At 38.4% G+C, this 13453-nt stretch overlaps 1 protein-coding gene across 2 annotated transcripts; it reads left to right on the forward strand.

The window, feature by feature from the left end:
* Positions 1 to 262: 262 nt before the first annotated feature.
* LOC112192133 (probable UDP-N-acetylglucosamine--peptide N-acetylglucosaminyltransferase SPINDLY) lies at positions 263 to 10202 on the forward strand. Of its 2 annotated transcripts, XM_024331721.2 has the most exons (18): positions 267 to 590; positions 994 to 1454; positions 1791 to 1952; positions 2043 to 2218; positions 2339 to 2414; positions 2783 to 2911; positions 3025 to 3144; positions 3255 to 3323; positions 3407 to 3488; positions 4251 to 4345; positions 4935 to 4999; positions 5307 to 5505; positions 6507 to 6701; positions 7142 to 7236; positions 7372 to 7507; positions 7634 to 7851; positions 8761 to 8888; positions 9282 to 10202. In XM_024331721.2, the coding sequence occupies exons 2-18, from the start codon at positions 1038 to 1040 to the stop codon at positions 9668 to 9670; spliced, it is 2751 nt and encodes a 916-aa protein (XP_024187489.1). In that variant the 5' UTR covers positions 267 to 590; positions 994 to 1037; the 3' UTR covers positions 9671 to 10202. The 2 variants fall into 2 exon arrangements, with proteins under 2 accessions (XP_024187490.1, XP_024187489.1); XM_024331722.2 differs by lacking the exons at positions 8761 to 8888; positions 9282 to 10202 and adding an exon at positions 8079 to 8754 and having other exon boundaries at positions 263 to 590.
* The last annotated feature ends 3251 nt before the right edge of the window (positions 10203 to 13453 follow it).

Genomic DNA, 13453 nt, shown 5'->3' on the forward strand with positions numbered 1-13453 from the left:
TAATTTTCACAACGCCGATTCTACAAATAGCTAACAGTGCATTGATTTTTTTCTCTTCTTTTTTCTTCTTCTATACTCACCCACTCTTGTGTATCAGCACGTAAATTTCACAGTGCCGATTCTACAATCTACAGCATTGCTCATGGGGGCATGGGGCACTGTGGCTTTCGGAAAGAGGCATGGGATAAAACCAAAGTGGCTACTATTATTGGAAGCCCCTTGGGTTTAAAATCGTGCCCCCATTGCTCTTTCAAGTTTACACACTCTCAAATAAAGTACCGAGTATACCCCTCCTAGTATGAGCTCTCGGACGTGGTCCTTGGGCTACCGACAACGACCCCTCCCCGTAATTCCCACGCCGCGAGTCGCCGAGTTTGCGCGGTCTTTGGGACTCTTGAAGCGCAGTGGTATATAAGCAACCCCTGCGTTTTCTCCCCCCTCCCTCATGTTTTTCATGTCCCAAACGCCGTGCTTTGATTAACGGACTCCCACTCCGACTCTCTGGCCTCCCCAGACACAGAGAGCCCGGAACCTTCTTCTTCTCTCTCTCTCTCTTCTCTACCCTTGAAGGAGCTCATTGAAATCCCACTGTAAGGTTTTTTTTTGGTTGAAATTTCTGGTTTTTGGGGCTTGCAGTTTCTCTTTCTCACTCCCTCTTCGAGCTCTTGAAGCCTTGTTGAGTTGAATAGGCGTGTAATTGTTATCAAAATCCGTAATTTTTGAATTCCCAGAGCGATCAGCTTCTGGGTATTCGTTAGGGTTTCTTTTGATTACTTAATGATCGGTTTTAGTGGAGTGGCTACTGTGATCGCGCTGTGTTAGGGTTTAGGGTTGTAATTAGTTTTGTTTTGAGAGTAATGCTGTTAATGGCTTAATGCCCATATAGGGTTTATGATTGGAGTCCGGCATTATACTGATTTTTGAATATTTTGGGGTTTAAAGTTTTGAATTTTGTCGTTAAAGTTTGAATCTTTATGTTGAATGTGTTTGTAGGTTGAATTTGGTCCAAGAAATTGGGTGGTTTTATCGAAACCCAAATGGCTTGGACGGATAAGGATGGTTGTAATGGGAAAGAAGGGGACCCAGTTGTAGAGAATGGATTCTTGAACTGTTCGCAGCCTTCTCCTAGTACCAGTGGCTCTCTTCTTGCTGGTGCAACTCCCGAAGGGGGGAAGAGTTTTGAAGTGAAAGAGACGATTTCTTATGCCAACATTCTTCGTTCAAGGAACAAGTTTTCTGATGCTCTTAGTCTTTATGAGACTGTGTTGGACAAAGATGCCAGAAATGTGGAAGCTCATATTGGGAAAGGAATATGCTTGCAAATGAAGAATATGGGAAGGCTTGCTTTTGACAGTTTCACGGAGGCCATCAAGTTGGACTCAGAGAATGCATGTGCCCTCACGCATTGTGGTATTTTGTACAAAGATGAGGGCCGCCTAAGGGAGGCTGCTGAGGTATGCTCCTATTACTTACATTTGTGGAAAAGAAAAAGAAAAGAAAATTTCTCTGATGAGTAAAGATGTAAAGTTGCATGACAGGTGTACTGCAATGTTTTAGTGAGTGTTATTACCTCATACTCTACCCTCCCTTTTAGATGAATTACTAGTTACTGACCGTGCATGAGAAAAAATTTGAGCACGCTTCATGGTCCAATGACTTCATCGTGGCACTTAACTATGGTTTTTGACCTTTGATCGTATGTCTGTCATCTATTAGCGGATTGTGCTGTATGTTAACTATGTTTAAAGTTAGAAGATACGCCATTTAACAATTAATTATTCTTGGAACAGTCGTATCAAAAGGCTCTGAATGCAGACCCTTCATACAAACCCGCTGCTGAATGCCTAGCCATTGTATTAACAGATCTTGGAACTAGTTTAAAGCTTGCTGGCAACACTCAAGATGGATTGCAGAAGTATTATGAAGCTTTGAAGACAGATCCACACTATGCTGTAATTTCATATTCTTCCAACTTTCTAACGTTTCTGCCCTTCTTTTTCTTGTTTAACATATTCGTATTGTATCTACCTCTGTCAATGCAGCCTGCTTATTATAACCTTGGTGTTGTCTACTCTGAAATGATGCAATTTGACACGGCGCTTACTTGCTATGAGAAGGCTGCATTGGAGAGGCCGATGTATGCTGAAGCATATTGCAACATGGGCGTTATTTACAAAAATCGTGGCGACTTGGAGTCTGCTATTGCTTGTTACGAGAGGTAGTCTGCTGTTTGCATATTTTGTCGGTCTAAGTTGGTGCTTGCATATGGTAGTTGAAAATTTTGTTGTTGGATAATCCTTGCTAATGCCATGCTTGTTTATTTGCAATGCTGCCTCAGGTGTCTAGCTGTTTCGCCAAATTTTGAGATTGCAAAGAATAATATGGCAATAGCCTTGACAGATTTAGGAACAAAGGTGATTTCTTTTGTTTTTGCTGCCATATTGGTATCTTGATTGTATCTAAGTACTCGTGTTACCCTTATGTGTTAGAAGTCTGTTTTGGTTTTGTTACTTTTTTATTTTTATGTTTTTAACTTCACCATCATAATTGGTTTATTGGGATTTTTCTCTGGTGGCTAGATTAGTTTAAGAAATGGCAGATTTGGTGTATTGTGCCAACGCCCCAAGAGGTGTATGTAGTAGTGTAGGTGCATTGGCAAATTTGATATTTTCATTTTGTGTGATGGAACATATGCCAACTCATCTTCCCTTTTTCTTTTTACTCAGTTTGAGCAAATTTTCAATCTTTTACCTGATTTTGGATCAGTAACATATGTATATAGGTTAAATTGGAGGGAGATATCGATCAAGGCATAGCATATTACAAGAAGGCTTTGTATTATAACTGGCACTATGCTGATGCTATGTACAATCTTGGGGTTGCTTATGGTGAAATGCTTAAGTTTGACATGGTAAGTTTTTTTTATTTTTTATTATTGCAATGGAAAGCTTACTCAACTGGATTTCCTCTTGATTGGTTGAGTCAATCTGATGTGGTGTTTGCAATCAAATTCTGTTTGTGCAGGCAATTGTGTTCTATGAACTTGCTTTCCACTTCAATCCCCATTGTGCAGAGGCGTGCAATAATTTGGGAGTAATATACAAAGACAGAGACAACCTTGATAAAGCAGTGGAGTGTTATCAGGCAATGTTTGGCACTTGTACAAAAAATTATTTTTGTCTTCCTCTGTAGGATACAGGCTTGACATTACCATCTCCTTTTTTATTGTCATTTTGTTTATTACCAATTTGCAGATGGCTTTGTCAATCAAACCAAACTTCTCACAGTCATTGAACAATCTTGGAGTTGTCTACACTGTTCAGGTATCCTTTCAAACCCGTCAAGGTGTCAGAACTTGAATGTTCATATTTTGGTTAGTCACCAGCTTCCTTCTCGTTATTGGCAGGGTAAGATGGATGCTGCTGCAAGCATGATTGAGAAAGCTATAATTGCAAATCCCACATATGCAGAAGCATATAACAACCTAGGTCACTCTCTCTCTCTCTCTCTCTATTTTTATTTTTTTATTTTTTTTATTTTATCTCTCTTGGGTTTTCTTTTATTGGAACTTTGCCATTTACATTCGGTCAAGGATTTGGACCTTGGTGACTATCTTGTATCATGATGGGATTGTTATTAGCAGGAAGTACCTAAATTGAATGATATGGTTGGTTTTAGAGTTATTGAATTTGGTTGGCATATGTCTTGTTATGATCCTAATAGAATCACATTTAACTATGAGGGGAGTGAGATTCGATCTATCTCAAGCCATCTACAAATTACAGAGGCCTGCTCTTGCTAATTCTATAAACATAGGCCTAAATAAGTTGTTGGAGTATTCCAAAATTGTTTTCGGAATTCCTTCAATCTTCAATGTCCTGTTTTTCTCTCCTTTTCATAGGATTTTTAACTATCATTGTATTCTTTGGGACTTGGGGTTGAAAGGGGTGGATGGGAATTCAGGGTATCTTTATTAGAGATTTAAGTCGTGCCCAGAAGCAAAATGTTTTCTTCTAAAGAGCACAGAAGGTTGGATCTTGTAAAATGCAGTGCATGAAGATACATACTCCTATATGTAAGAGTTAATGCCAAACACCTTTGAGACCCCCGTATTGACATAACTGTTTCCTACTGACCTAATTTAGGGAAACTGGGAAAGGTTCTGTATAAGAATGATGTTTCATAGATAGAAATGGTATGGCGAGTTTTCTACTTATATAATCAGTTTTCTGTTTTTTTTTTTATTACAGGGGTTCTTTACAGAGATGCTGGCAATATTTCTCTGGCTATTGATGCATATGAGCAATGCCTTAAAATAGATCCTGATTCACGAAATGCAGGCCAGGTATTTTGCTCTCAACTTTAATGAGATTTACTCCCACAAGTGCCACTATTTTTTTTTATTGTTTATGCTCCATTCCAGGTTTGATTGCTTGATCAATAGTGAATGTAGTTTTGATATGAACAGGGAATCACCATTGCAACGTTTTGTGAATGCTACATCTAACTGAAATGAAAATCTTCTCCTTTAGTTCATTAGTGGTACATGTCAGATGTGCATGCATGTGTTATTGTCAATTGTGTAAGGTGTATTCATTTTCAAAAACATATGGATTTCAAATCTCTCCCCAGGTATGCAAGTATTTGGCATTGTCACACTGGCTTGAGTGACAGTGTCGAAACGCTTTTCAGGCTGTTTACAAATAAAACATCTTTAAGTGCATTAGCATCATCAAGACCCCCCATAAAAAATAAAGACCTTCCTCTGTCTGTCTCTTTGAATCTCTATCAGAGAGAGATTTGTCAATTTAAATCTGCATCTATGGTTGTTGTAAACAAGTAATGTGTCTTGAATAGTTGGCACTCATCTTAAAGTGTCTGTTGAACACTCTGGAAAGTTCTTTTTTTTATTTCGGCTAAACATTTTCTTGCAGAACCGGTTGCTTGCAATGAACTACATTCATGAAGGACAAGATGATAAACTTTTTGTGGCTCACAGGTTTCAACTGATTCCTCTTAGTTTTGCATGATTGCTTTTCCTTCTCGTTATCGAGTGAATGTAATGATGTGCTATTAGCATTTTGTGAGCTATATTATAAGAGAAAGGATAGCCTAATTTTTTTTTTCCACTCTTCTAATCTAATCTTATAATCTCAACGAAGAATATTAGGCTATCATATACAATGATGGTGTGTAGTTTTTTATTGCTTTTCATATTTATCTATTTTAGTGTTCTGTTTCCCATTAGCACTTTGCTCTGGAAATTGAGGAATTCTAGCTTTGCTGATGCAGCTGAATATGTGCAGGGACTGGGGTAGACGTTTTATGAGGCTATTCTCACAGCACACTTCTTGGGACAATCTAAAAGATCCGGAACGTCCCTTAGTGATTGGATATGTATCTCCCGATTATTTTACTCACTCTGTATCATATTTTATAGAAGCTCCTCTTGCCCACCATGAATATGCAAAATACAAAGTGGTTGTTTATTCTGCAGTTGTGAAGGTAGTGATTTTTCTCATTTCTATATTTTCATCTGTCGTTTGTTGTCCATTTTTCTCGGAAGTTTGCTTTTGATTTTTCTCATTTCTACATGTTGCAAACATTTTTTTTTTCAAGTCTGATTGTAACATTTGTTTTAAAGCCATATATTTCCAATAAATATTCATATCTCTCTCTCTCTTCCTCTCCCCCTGTATGCCTTTTTATTTGTCTCAACTTTTCGCAATCCTCTGGCAGATATTATAATGATTTCTTTTCTCTTTTTGTAATTTCCTGTCTCCTGTGTCACCATTGATTAGAAATAGCATACATTTGATTCCTTCCTTCACTCGTATACATTTCCATTATTTGTTAGTAGCTCAGAAGTTCAGTTAGGTCAAGTTTGACATTAGCAAGACAGCTACTAACTCTTACAATAGCAGCTTTGATCATTGCCTAATTTCACTATTGCTTCTTTCTGTTACATGCAACATTGCCACTGTTGGTTTCTGCATTTTGATGTTTGCAATGTTTATTGTTTAGCATTCACTAGTCCCTCCAGCACTGATGAGCTATCACTAACATAATCACTAAGTTCACACTGCATGGCTTTTAAACTGTTACTGCCTCCACAACTATTTAGTTGTAAGTACCACCTCAACCACAGCCAACAGTAGTTATCAATACGATGCCATGAGCAACCACTGACATAATCACAAAGTTTAACCTATGTACGCACATTTATTGCCTTCAAACCACAAGTACTGCATACCTGTCATTACTTTTGTACACACGATGCCTCTCTCTTTATCTTTTCCCCTATCTATTATAATATTATATCCACTGTCATAGGGTTTGTTCAAATTTTTCTTACTTATTGCTCTATCTTTGGTAAATTTACACCTTTCACTAATGCCTTTTGATTTATTTCAATGTTTTTTTTTTTTTTGAAATTCTTATTGCCTTTGTAGCAAATGCTATGGGAATCTATTTTTTCCTGTATTGATTTCTTTACTATGTCACAGGCAGATGCTAAGACTATCAGGTTTAGGGACAAAGTCTTGAAAAAGGGTGGGATCTGGAGAGATATTTATGGGATTGATGAAAAAAAAGTCGCAAGCATTGTTAGGGAAGATAAGATTGATATCTTGGTGGAACTTACTGGTCATACTGCTAACAACAAGTTGGGAACAATGGCATGCCGGCCTGCACCTGTTCAGGTATGCTGAATGGGGTTCTGATCTTGCTTGGGCAATTTTTGTTTTGAGTTGTATCTTTCGTGATGTGCATCTTGTAGAAATATGTAAAACATATATCAACTTTATTGCCATAAAAAAATTTATGTCATAGTATATTGCAAATGTAGAATTTGTGTTGGCCTGGGAAAATCTGGAAATTGAGTAATGTTAAAGGGCATGTTTATCCTGGAATTGCAGCTGCATCTCCCCATATTTTTTATGGGTGCAACTTATAGCATCATACATTACTTTATTATCGAGGGTTTGAAACTTTTGTTGAGTTTAAAAGCCGAGGGGCCTCATATCAAACTTGTGCTTTTCAGTTGCCATGTGCATCACTCATTATTCATTTATTGCTGCATTTTTTGTATGTACTGGATTGTATTCTTAAGGTAGCTAACCTGTTATTGCTGGATTTACAGGTTACTTGGATTGGTTACCCAAACACAACTGGTTTGCCAGCAATTGATTATAGAATCACAGATTCACTGGCAGATTCTCCTGATTCAAAGCAGAAGTATGTCTACTACTATTATTCTTACCTTTTTTTTTGTTTTTTCTTCTTCCTTGTAGCGCATTCAAGCATGAGTGTTTTTTACATTTTTCTGTAAAATTGTCTGTTTATAACATAATACTTGTATTAAAAATGAAGGCATGTTGAGCAGCTAGTTCGATTACCAGAATGCTTCCTTTGTTATACACCTTCCCCTGAGGCAGGGCCTGTTTCCCCTACTCCAGCTCTTTCCAATGGCTTTATTACATTTGGAAGTTTTAATAATCTCGCAAAGGTATTGAATAGGTTAGATTTTGGCTACTGTTTTCTTGTAATCAAGTATTGCCTAAAAGCATAAGCATCCAGTTTAGTTATCATAAATTGCTTTTACTCACTCTTATATCTTCTCGTCTCTTATCAGATCACACCAAAAGTGCTGCAAGTTTGGGCAAGAATTCTCTCAGCAATTCCAAATTCTCGCCTTGTAGTAAAATGTAAGCCCTTTAGTTGCGATAGTGTGAGAGAGAGATTTCTTTCAACATTGGAGCAGCTGGGGTTGGAACCACTACGTGTTGATCTTCTGCCTCTAATTTTACTCAATTACGATCATATGCAAGCATATTCTCTCATGGACATTAGGTAAAATGTTGATGTTTTTCTTACATTAGTTTACATGTCATGTTCAGTAATATCTTTTCGATGATGAAGGAAAATAAAGTTGTTTCCCTATATGAGAAATTAGGGATTTGGCTGTAACTTGAGATTTTAAATGCCTATTGGAACAGCTCATATGAGAAATTAGGTACTATATATTGACAATAAATACCTTTTGTTATCATTGTTTTCCTTTTCTTATGTAATGGCAGGGCTATATTGTTGGGAAAATCCAGAAAGAATACAGATGGAAAGAGTACCTTATCCTTAGAAGTGGTGTAGTGGTGACGTGTACTCAGGATATTTATGTTCAGTGGTTGTTTCATAATATTCATCCAATAAATTATAGCACTGTTGTTTAGTGAATATGTAGATAAATATTATTTTATAGCTTACTCTGAAGGGTTACTTTATAGGTTAATGACTACCAAGGAAAGCAGATACTGAAGTAATTTATAGTTGGTTCCTGAGATAAAACATAAATCCTTCCTCTTGCATTCACCTTTCAAATTAGAGTCTGTATATGAGAATCAGTGTCAGATCTCTGTTGCATTTCTTGCAATATTGCGTTGTCAAAGGTGCATCACTGGATATTACTTGCAGTTTTCCTTGGCTCCATGGTTGTCATGTGTATCTATCCATGTTTGCAGAGATAGGGAGGCTACTTTTAAAGATCACTTTGTTTAACAGTTATTATGTGCAAAATGAGCTTTCATTTAAATCTTGGGTAGAATTAGAGGATCACACGAGAACTTATGATGTGCATGCAATATAGTCCCCCTTATTCATTTATGCTGGTCATCCAGTTTAGGGAGGACTTCAGTTTTCTTGTTCTCCGTTGGATCCGGTTTGGAGGATCTAAGTTCTAACCCATGTTTTCTTTTCTCTGTGTAGTTTGGATACTTTTCCTTATGCTGGAACAACCACGACATGTGAATCTTTATATATGGGCGTTCCATGTGTTACTATGGCTGGTTCAGTACATGCACACAATGTTGGTGTCAGTATTCTCAGCACAGTGGGTAAGTAATTTTGTCCTACCTGTTGATTGATGTGTATCCGGCATGCCATGTATGGTTTGTCCAAATACCAATACTTGCTTTACCTGCCTTCATTTATCCCAATAAATATATATAAATTAAGCAAGCAGAAGTGTGAAATTAAAACATGGTTAAGAGAGGATATGTGTCATAAGCTCCAGGACATCTGAGATAGACTTTCCAAGAGCTTGGAGAAGATACGTCTATACCCTTCAAACTGTTTACAATAATGGGACAATAATTCTTTTCCCTTAGTAAACTCTTTATCTGGGATCAATATTGTAGGCAGATTTTAATGCATCTTTTCTACCTGACTCTTAAAAGTATCCTATAGAAATTGTCTCTCTGATACGCCCTGTCTTACTGCAAATACAGGATTGGGAAACCTTATTGCTAAAAATGAGGAAGAATATGTTCAGTTGGCTGTGCAGTTGGCCTCTGACATAACAGCACTTTCAAATCTGAGGATGAGTCTGCGAGACCTCATGTCCAGGTCGCCTGTCTGTGATGGACCAAAGTTTACCCTTGGGCTGGAGTCGGCATACAGGAACATGTGGGGCAGGTACTGCAAAGGTGATGTGCCATCACAACGGCACATGGAAATACTACAACAGGAGGTAACCCCTGAAGAGCCAACTACCAAAATTGCTGAACCAATAAGGATTACCGAATCAGGTTTTCCTGCATCGATCAAGTCCAACGGATTTAATCCTTGTCCAACACCTATGGCTAATCTCTCTTCTAGTGAAGAAAATGGAGTCTGATAGCACACTTCTGAGGCATTTATATGAAGATTTGTTTGATTTGTCACCATAGTGCTTTCTTGGTGATTTCCTATCCCAAGGATTTAATCATGGCTGCTTCGGTAGAAGGAGTCCAGTGGTTAACTGATCATACTGATTGAGGCGGCCACACTATATTTCTTTCCTTAGGATCACATTTTTCGGGGAAGAACTGCTGGCAGTATTCAGGGTTAATATATTTAGTTGTGCTAGAAAGGAGGGACATAGTTATGCTAGCTGTGCCAGATTTTTCCCCGCCCATAGAGTTGCGGTGACCTGTAAATTGTAAAAATATTTGTTTTTGCTAGAGCGCTTGTTGATTTTTAAACAGCATAGTTGATCAAATTTCCAGGTAATTTCCTGGGTTTTGATTACAATGTAATACTGTCAATGGACTTGTATGATTCAGTTTGTTTGATTGCAGGAGGCATCGAATACTGACTACAAGTCACAGCATTGTTTACCAGATTAAATGTAGTGCTGTTTTTGTTTGCAGAGTAATATTAATTACCTATATCTTTGAAGTTGATAACTCGGGTAGTTCTCAAAATCGTAATGAACATATGTAGCAATATCTTACTGACAAATGATTGACCCCAACACTATGGTCTGCCTATTCTGCAAACCTTGCCTGGTGCTAGTGTTGCATTTTTTGATTGGTTATCCTTTCTTGCCTTGGCGCTTCTGCTATATGCTGGTTTTACATACAATCAGTCTACTGCAGGTTTCTAAAAATAGTGTTATAGTTGTGTTAAATTGCTGTTAAATTCAAGTTTTATGGTGGGGAATAATCAGTAAAATAATGCTCCTTGCTTGGAATTCTATTCCCAGGACTTTCCTCTTAATCCATCATGCAGATCAGCAAGCGTAAGACAGCAAGGTCCTGGGAACACACATTTGCAGCAGACTCCCAGAGAAGGAGATCTAAGCAGTCCCCTTTCTCTACATTAGTGACAAAATAGCTAGCAATCTTGCCCAAGTCAATCACCTCCCCCACTCAATTGCTTTTCAGTTTTCAGGGTCAGGGTCTTGTAGCTCGCGAGTTAACAAGCAAACACTAAACCCGACCAAAACAAGAGGGGAAACAGAGTCTCTGTACCAATATTATAATGTAAAATTCAGACCCATAGTCCAATACTACTTGGTGATTGAAGCAGTTGACATATGAAATTGCATATAGCGAGCCCATCTCCGACTGTTCAGAAATTTTTGCATCTTTAATCAGTAACAAAGTTTCTGCTAGCTACAAATCTCAAAAGAACACTAATTACCTTCCAAGCATGCAGGGCAATGGTATGAATGAAACAGTAATACAAGACATGCTGAGCGGCTAGCTAGCTTAGCTTACTCAAATGTTTGGCTTAATCTCAGATGTTAGTTACATTTGCTTTGCTTCAATAATCAGCTGCAAATAAGCATACCGGCATCATAGCGCTCCCAGCTACAGACATCATCAGCAGCTTCTTAGGTGAGCCTGAGCCTGACTAGGGTTGCTGCGGCTTTGGCTCTAATGGACACTGGTACACTGGACACAAGTTGGTCCCCGACAGCCACTTGGTGAGGCAATCTCCATGAAAAAGGTGTAAGCAAGTAGGGATTTGAGTAAGCTGTTCAACACCGTCAAATTTAAAAAGCTTGGAATAGACAATAAGGTGTTACAAGATAATGGTATCACCTCACCTTTTGCACATTTCACTTTCAGCCTATATATTTTAAATTCTATGTTCTTCATTTGAGGAGGACCGAGGGTCACATTCTCCAACCGTCCCATGGATGATGCAGTTGCAGGAACGGCAGCACCTAGTTTTTGCATAGTTGTATCCCTTAGGTGCACAACTATAGGGATCAAGGGGACGGCCACTTCAATCACCTCAATCAGTTTTCGGATAATATATGGCTCTCTTTCTTTGATACACATATGCTGGAAATAATCTTTGCTATCCCAAACAACTATTGGATAATAGCTCTATGCGACGGATGGCCTTAATTCGTCTATCAACTACGAGTTCCTCACTAGTGATATCACTAACCTTCCACAAAATGTGCCTTCCAGAGCATAATTCTGATCAGAATCACAACGCACCTGCTTGAGGTGAATTCCATGGGAAAGCCACTTTGATTGCTCTACCTCCCAAACACACCAGCTCTCTGCTGTGGAATGGAGAATGGATATGTAATGTCAGCAGTGTGTTCCCGATAGTCTCGAAAACTGGCTCACCTTTCACAGTTCGCACCCAAAAGAACAAGATTCTCAACTCTTTGATGAAAAGCACCATCCAGAGGGTGCCTTGAGCATGCACAAACTACTAGGAAAATAGCAAACCTATAATAAAACCTATTACGAATAGAAAAAGGAAACTTGATTCTCACAAGGAAAGCATACCAAAATATTATAGGAAACAGGAAAAAGAAGGTTAGAAGATGCATGGTGCTTTCCCATTCCTCTTTGCGAAGTCACTTCTCCTCAATTCTTCAAACTCTAATCCATTCTAGATCGCATAGATGCATGGTCACCGATGGGAAGCAGGGAAGGAGAAGTCAAAACACATATAGCTAAGCTAAGCCTAAATAGAGGAGGATACAAGCACTCAAAGGCCTTTGTAAAGAATGCATGTGATTCCTTGGCTAAGTTGCCAAATATGCAGCAAGTGACAACTAGATGCCGCAGTTAGACACACTAGACGCAGTTGCTATGGTTAGCATACTGAGCTCACTACTGTCTAGTTCCATATATATATATGCAATAAAGATAGTACTACTATAGTAGAAGATAGACAAGATTAAGTACTATCAAGTCATTGACCTTCTAAAAGAGGGAATGTAAATTAACAAGAAAAATATACACGGGGTTAAGTTTTTGGATTTATATAAGATGTTTTCTAATATCATCTAAACATTCCATCAGGGAATCAATAGAATTAGAATAGTATCTTGTGAAAGAAAACTTTACTTACTACAAAGAATACTCAAAATGGACTGCATATCACCTAAAACGTAGAAAACTTGAGAGCTAGGGAAGCAATAAGTTCTCTTACAGAAGTGCAACAGAGATCAGCAAATGTCTGAACTCTGAAATTTCCAACTCTCGACACTCTCTGTTTTGATCTCTCTCAGCCCATGATCTCTAACAGCAGATGTCCGGAGTTTCTTTGCATCAGGTTTCATATAGTTATGGAACTGAAGCAGAGGTTTTGAACGTCCTAAAAATTCGTCTAGCCTTTTCCTTTTCCCAACATTTGAGGAATAGACATCATTTAAAGTCAAGCCCTCGTTTTTCTTTATGAATTCCCAATACTCTTTGAGTCGGCATTCAAATGTGTCATGGTTTTTGAAGTCTAGTTTCTCTCCATCTGGTCCATACTCCGAGTTTGCTTCTGCAAGCCTAACAACTTCTAAACAGTCATTGCAAAGGCCCGACTTATCCTTCCCTCTTAGCAGTGAAAACTCAGCAGCACTAGTAGTAGTACTTGCTGTGTAGCAAGGGTCACATAATGCGTACGGACAACAAACGCATGAGAAACTAATTGCTGCTGGGGTGGTTGATCCATTGTTACGGCACACATAACAGGAATGCTTGCTACAAGTCCAGAGCTTCTTGCTTTTGAGGAAGGAATTCTTCCTTCCCACACATTTAGGATGATAAACTTTGGAGCAGCCTTCATGGTCGCAAAGCATTAGAACACCACCATCTTTGCAGACGAAGCACCAATCCTCTGAGTAGTCATCCATGTTGATTCGATCTGTTTCTTTGCACCCGATAATGAA

This window comes from Rosa chinensis, chromosome 3, assembly GCF_002994745.2.
Source record: "Rosa chinensis cultivar Old Blush chromosome 3, RchiOBHm-V2, whole genome shotgun sequence".
Classification (NCBI taxonomy): Eukaryota; Viridiplantae; Streptophyta; class Magnoliopsida; order Rosales; family Rosaceae; genus Rosa; species Rosa chinensis.

Excerpts from the sequence above, each read along its gene's own strand:
- LOC112192133 (XM_024331721.2), top strand. The coding sequence starts at position 1,038 with ATGGCTTGGACGGATAAGGATGGTTGTAATGGGAAAGAAGGGGACCCA. Across the intron at positions 1,953-2,042 it reads AGACAGATCCACACTATGCT|CCTGCTTATTATAACCTTGG; the intron begins GTAATTTCATAT and ends CTGTCAATGCAG. Across the intron at positions 2,415-2,782 it reads TGACAGATTTAGGAACAAAG|GTTAAATTGGAGGGAGATAT; the intron begins GTGATTTCTTTT and ends ATATGTATATAG.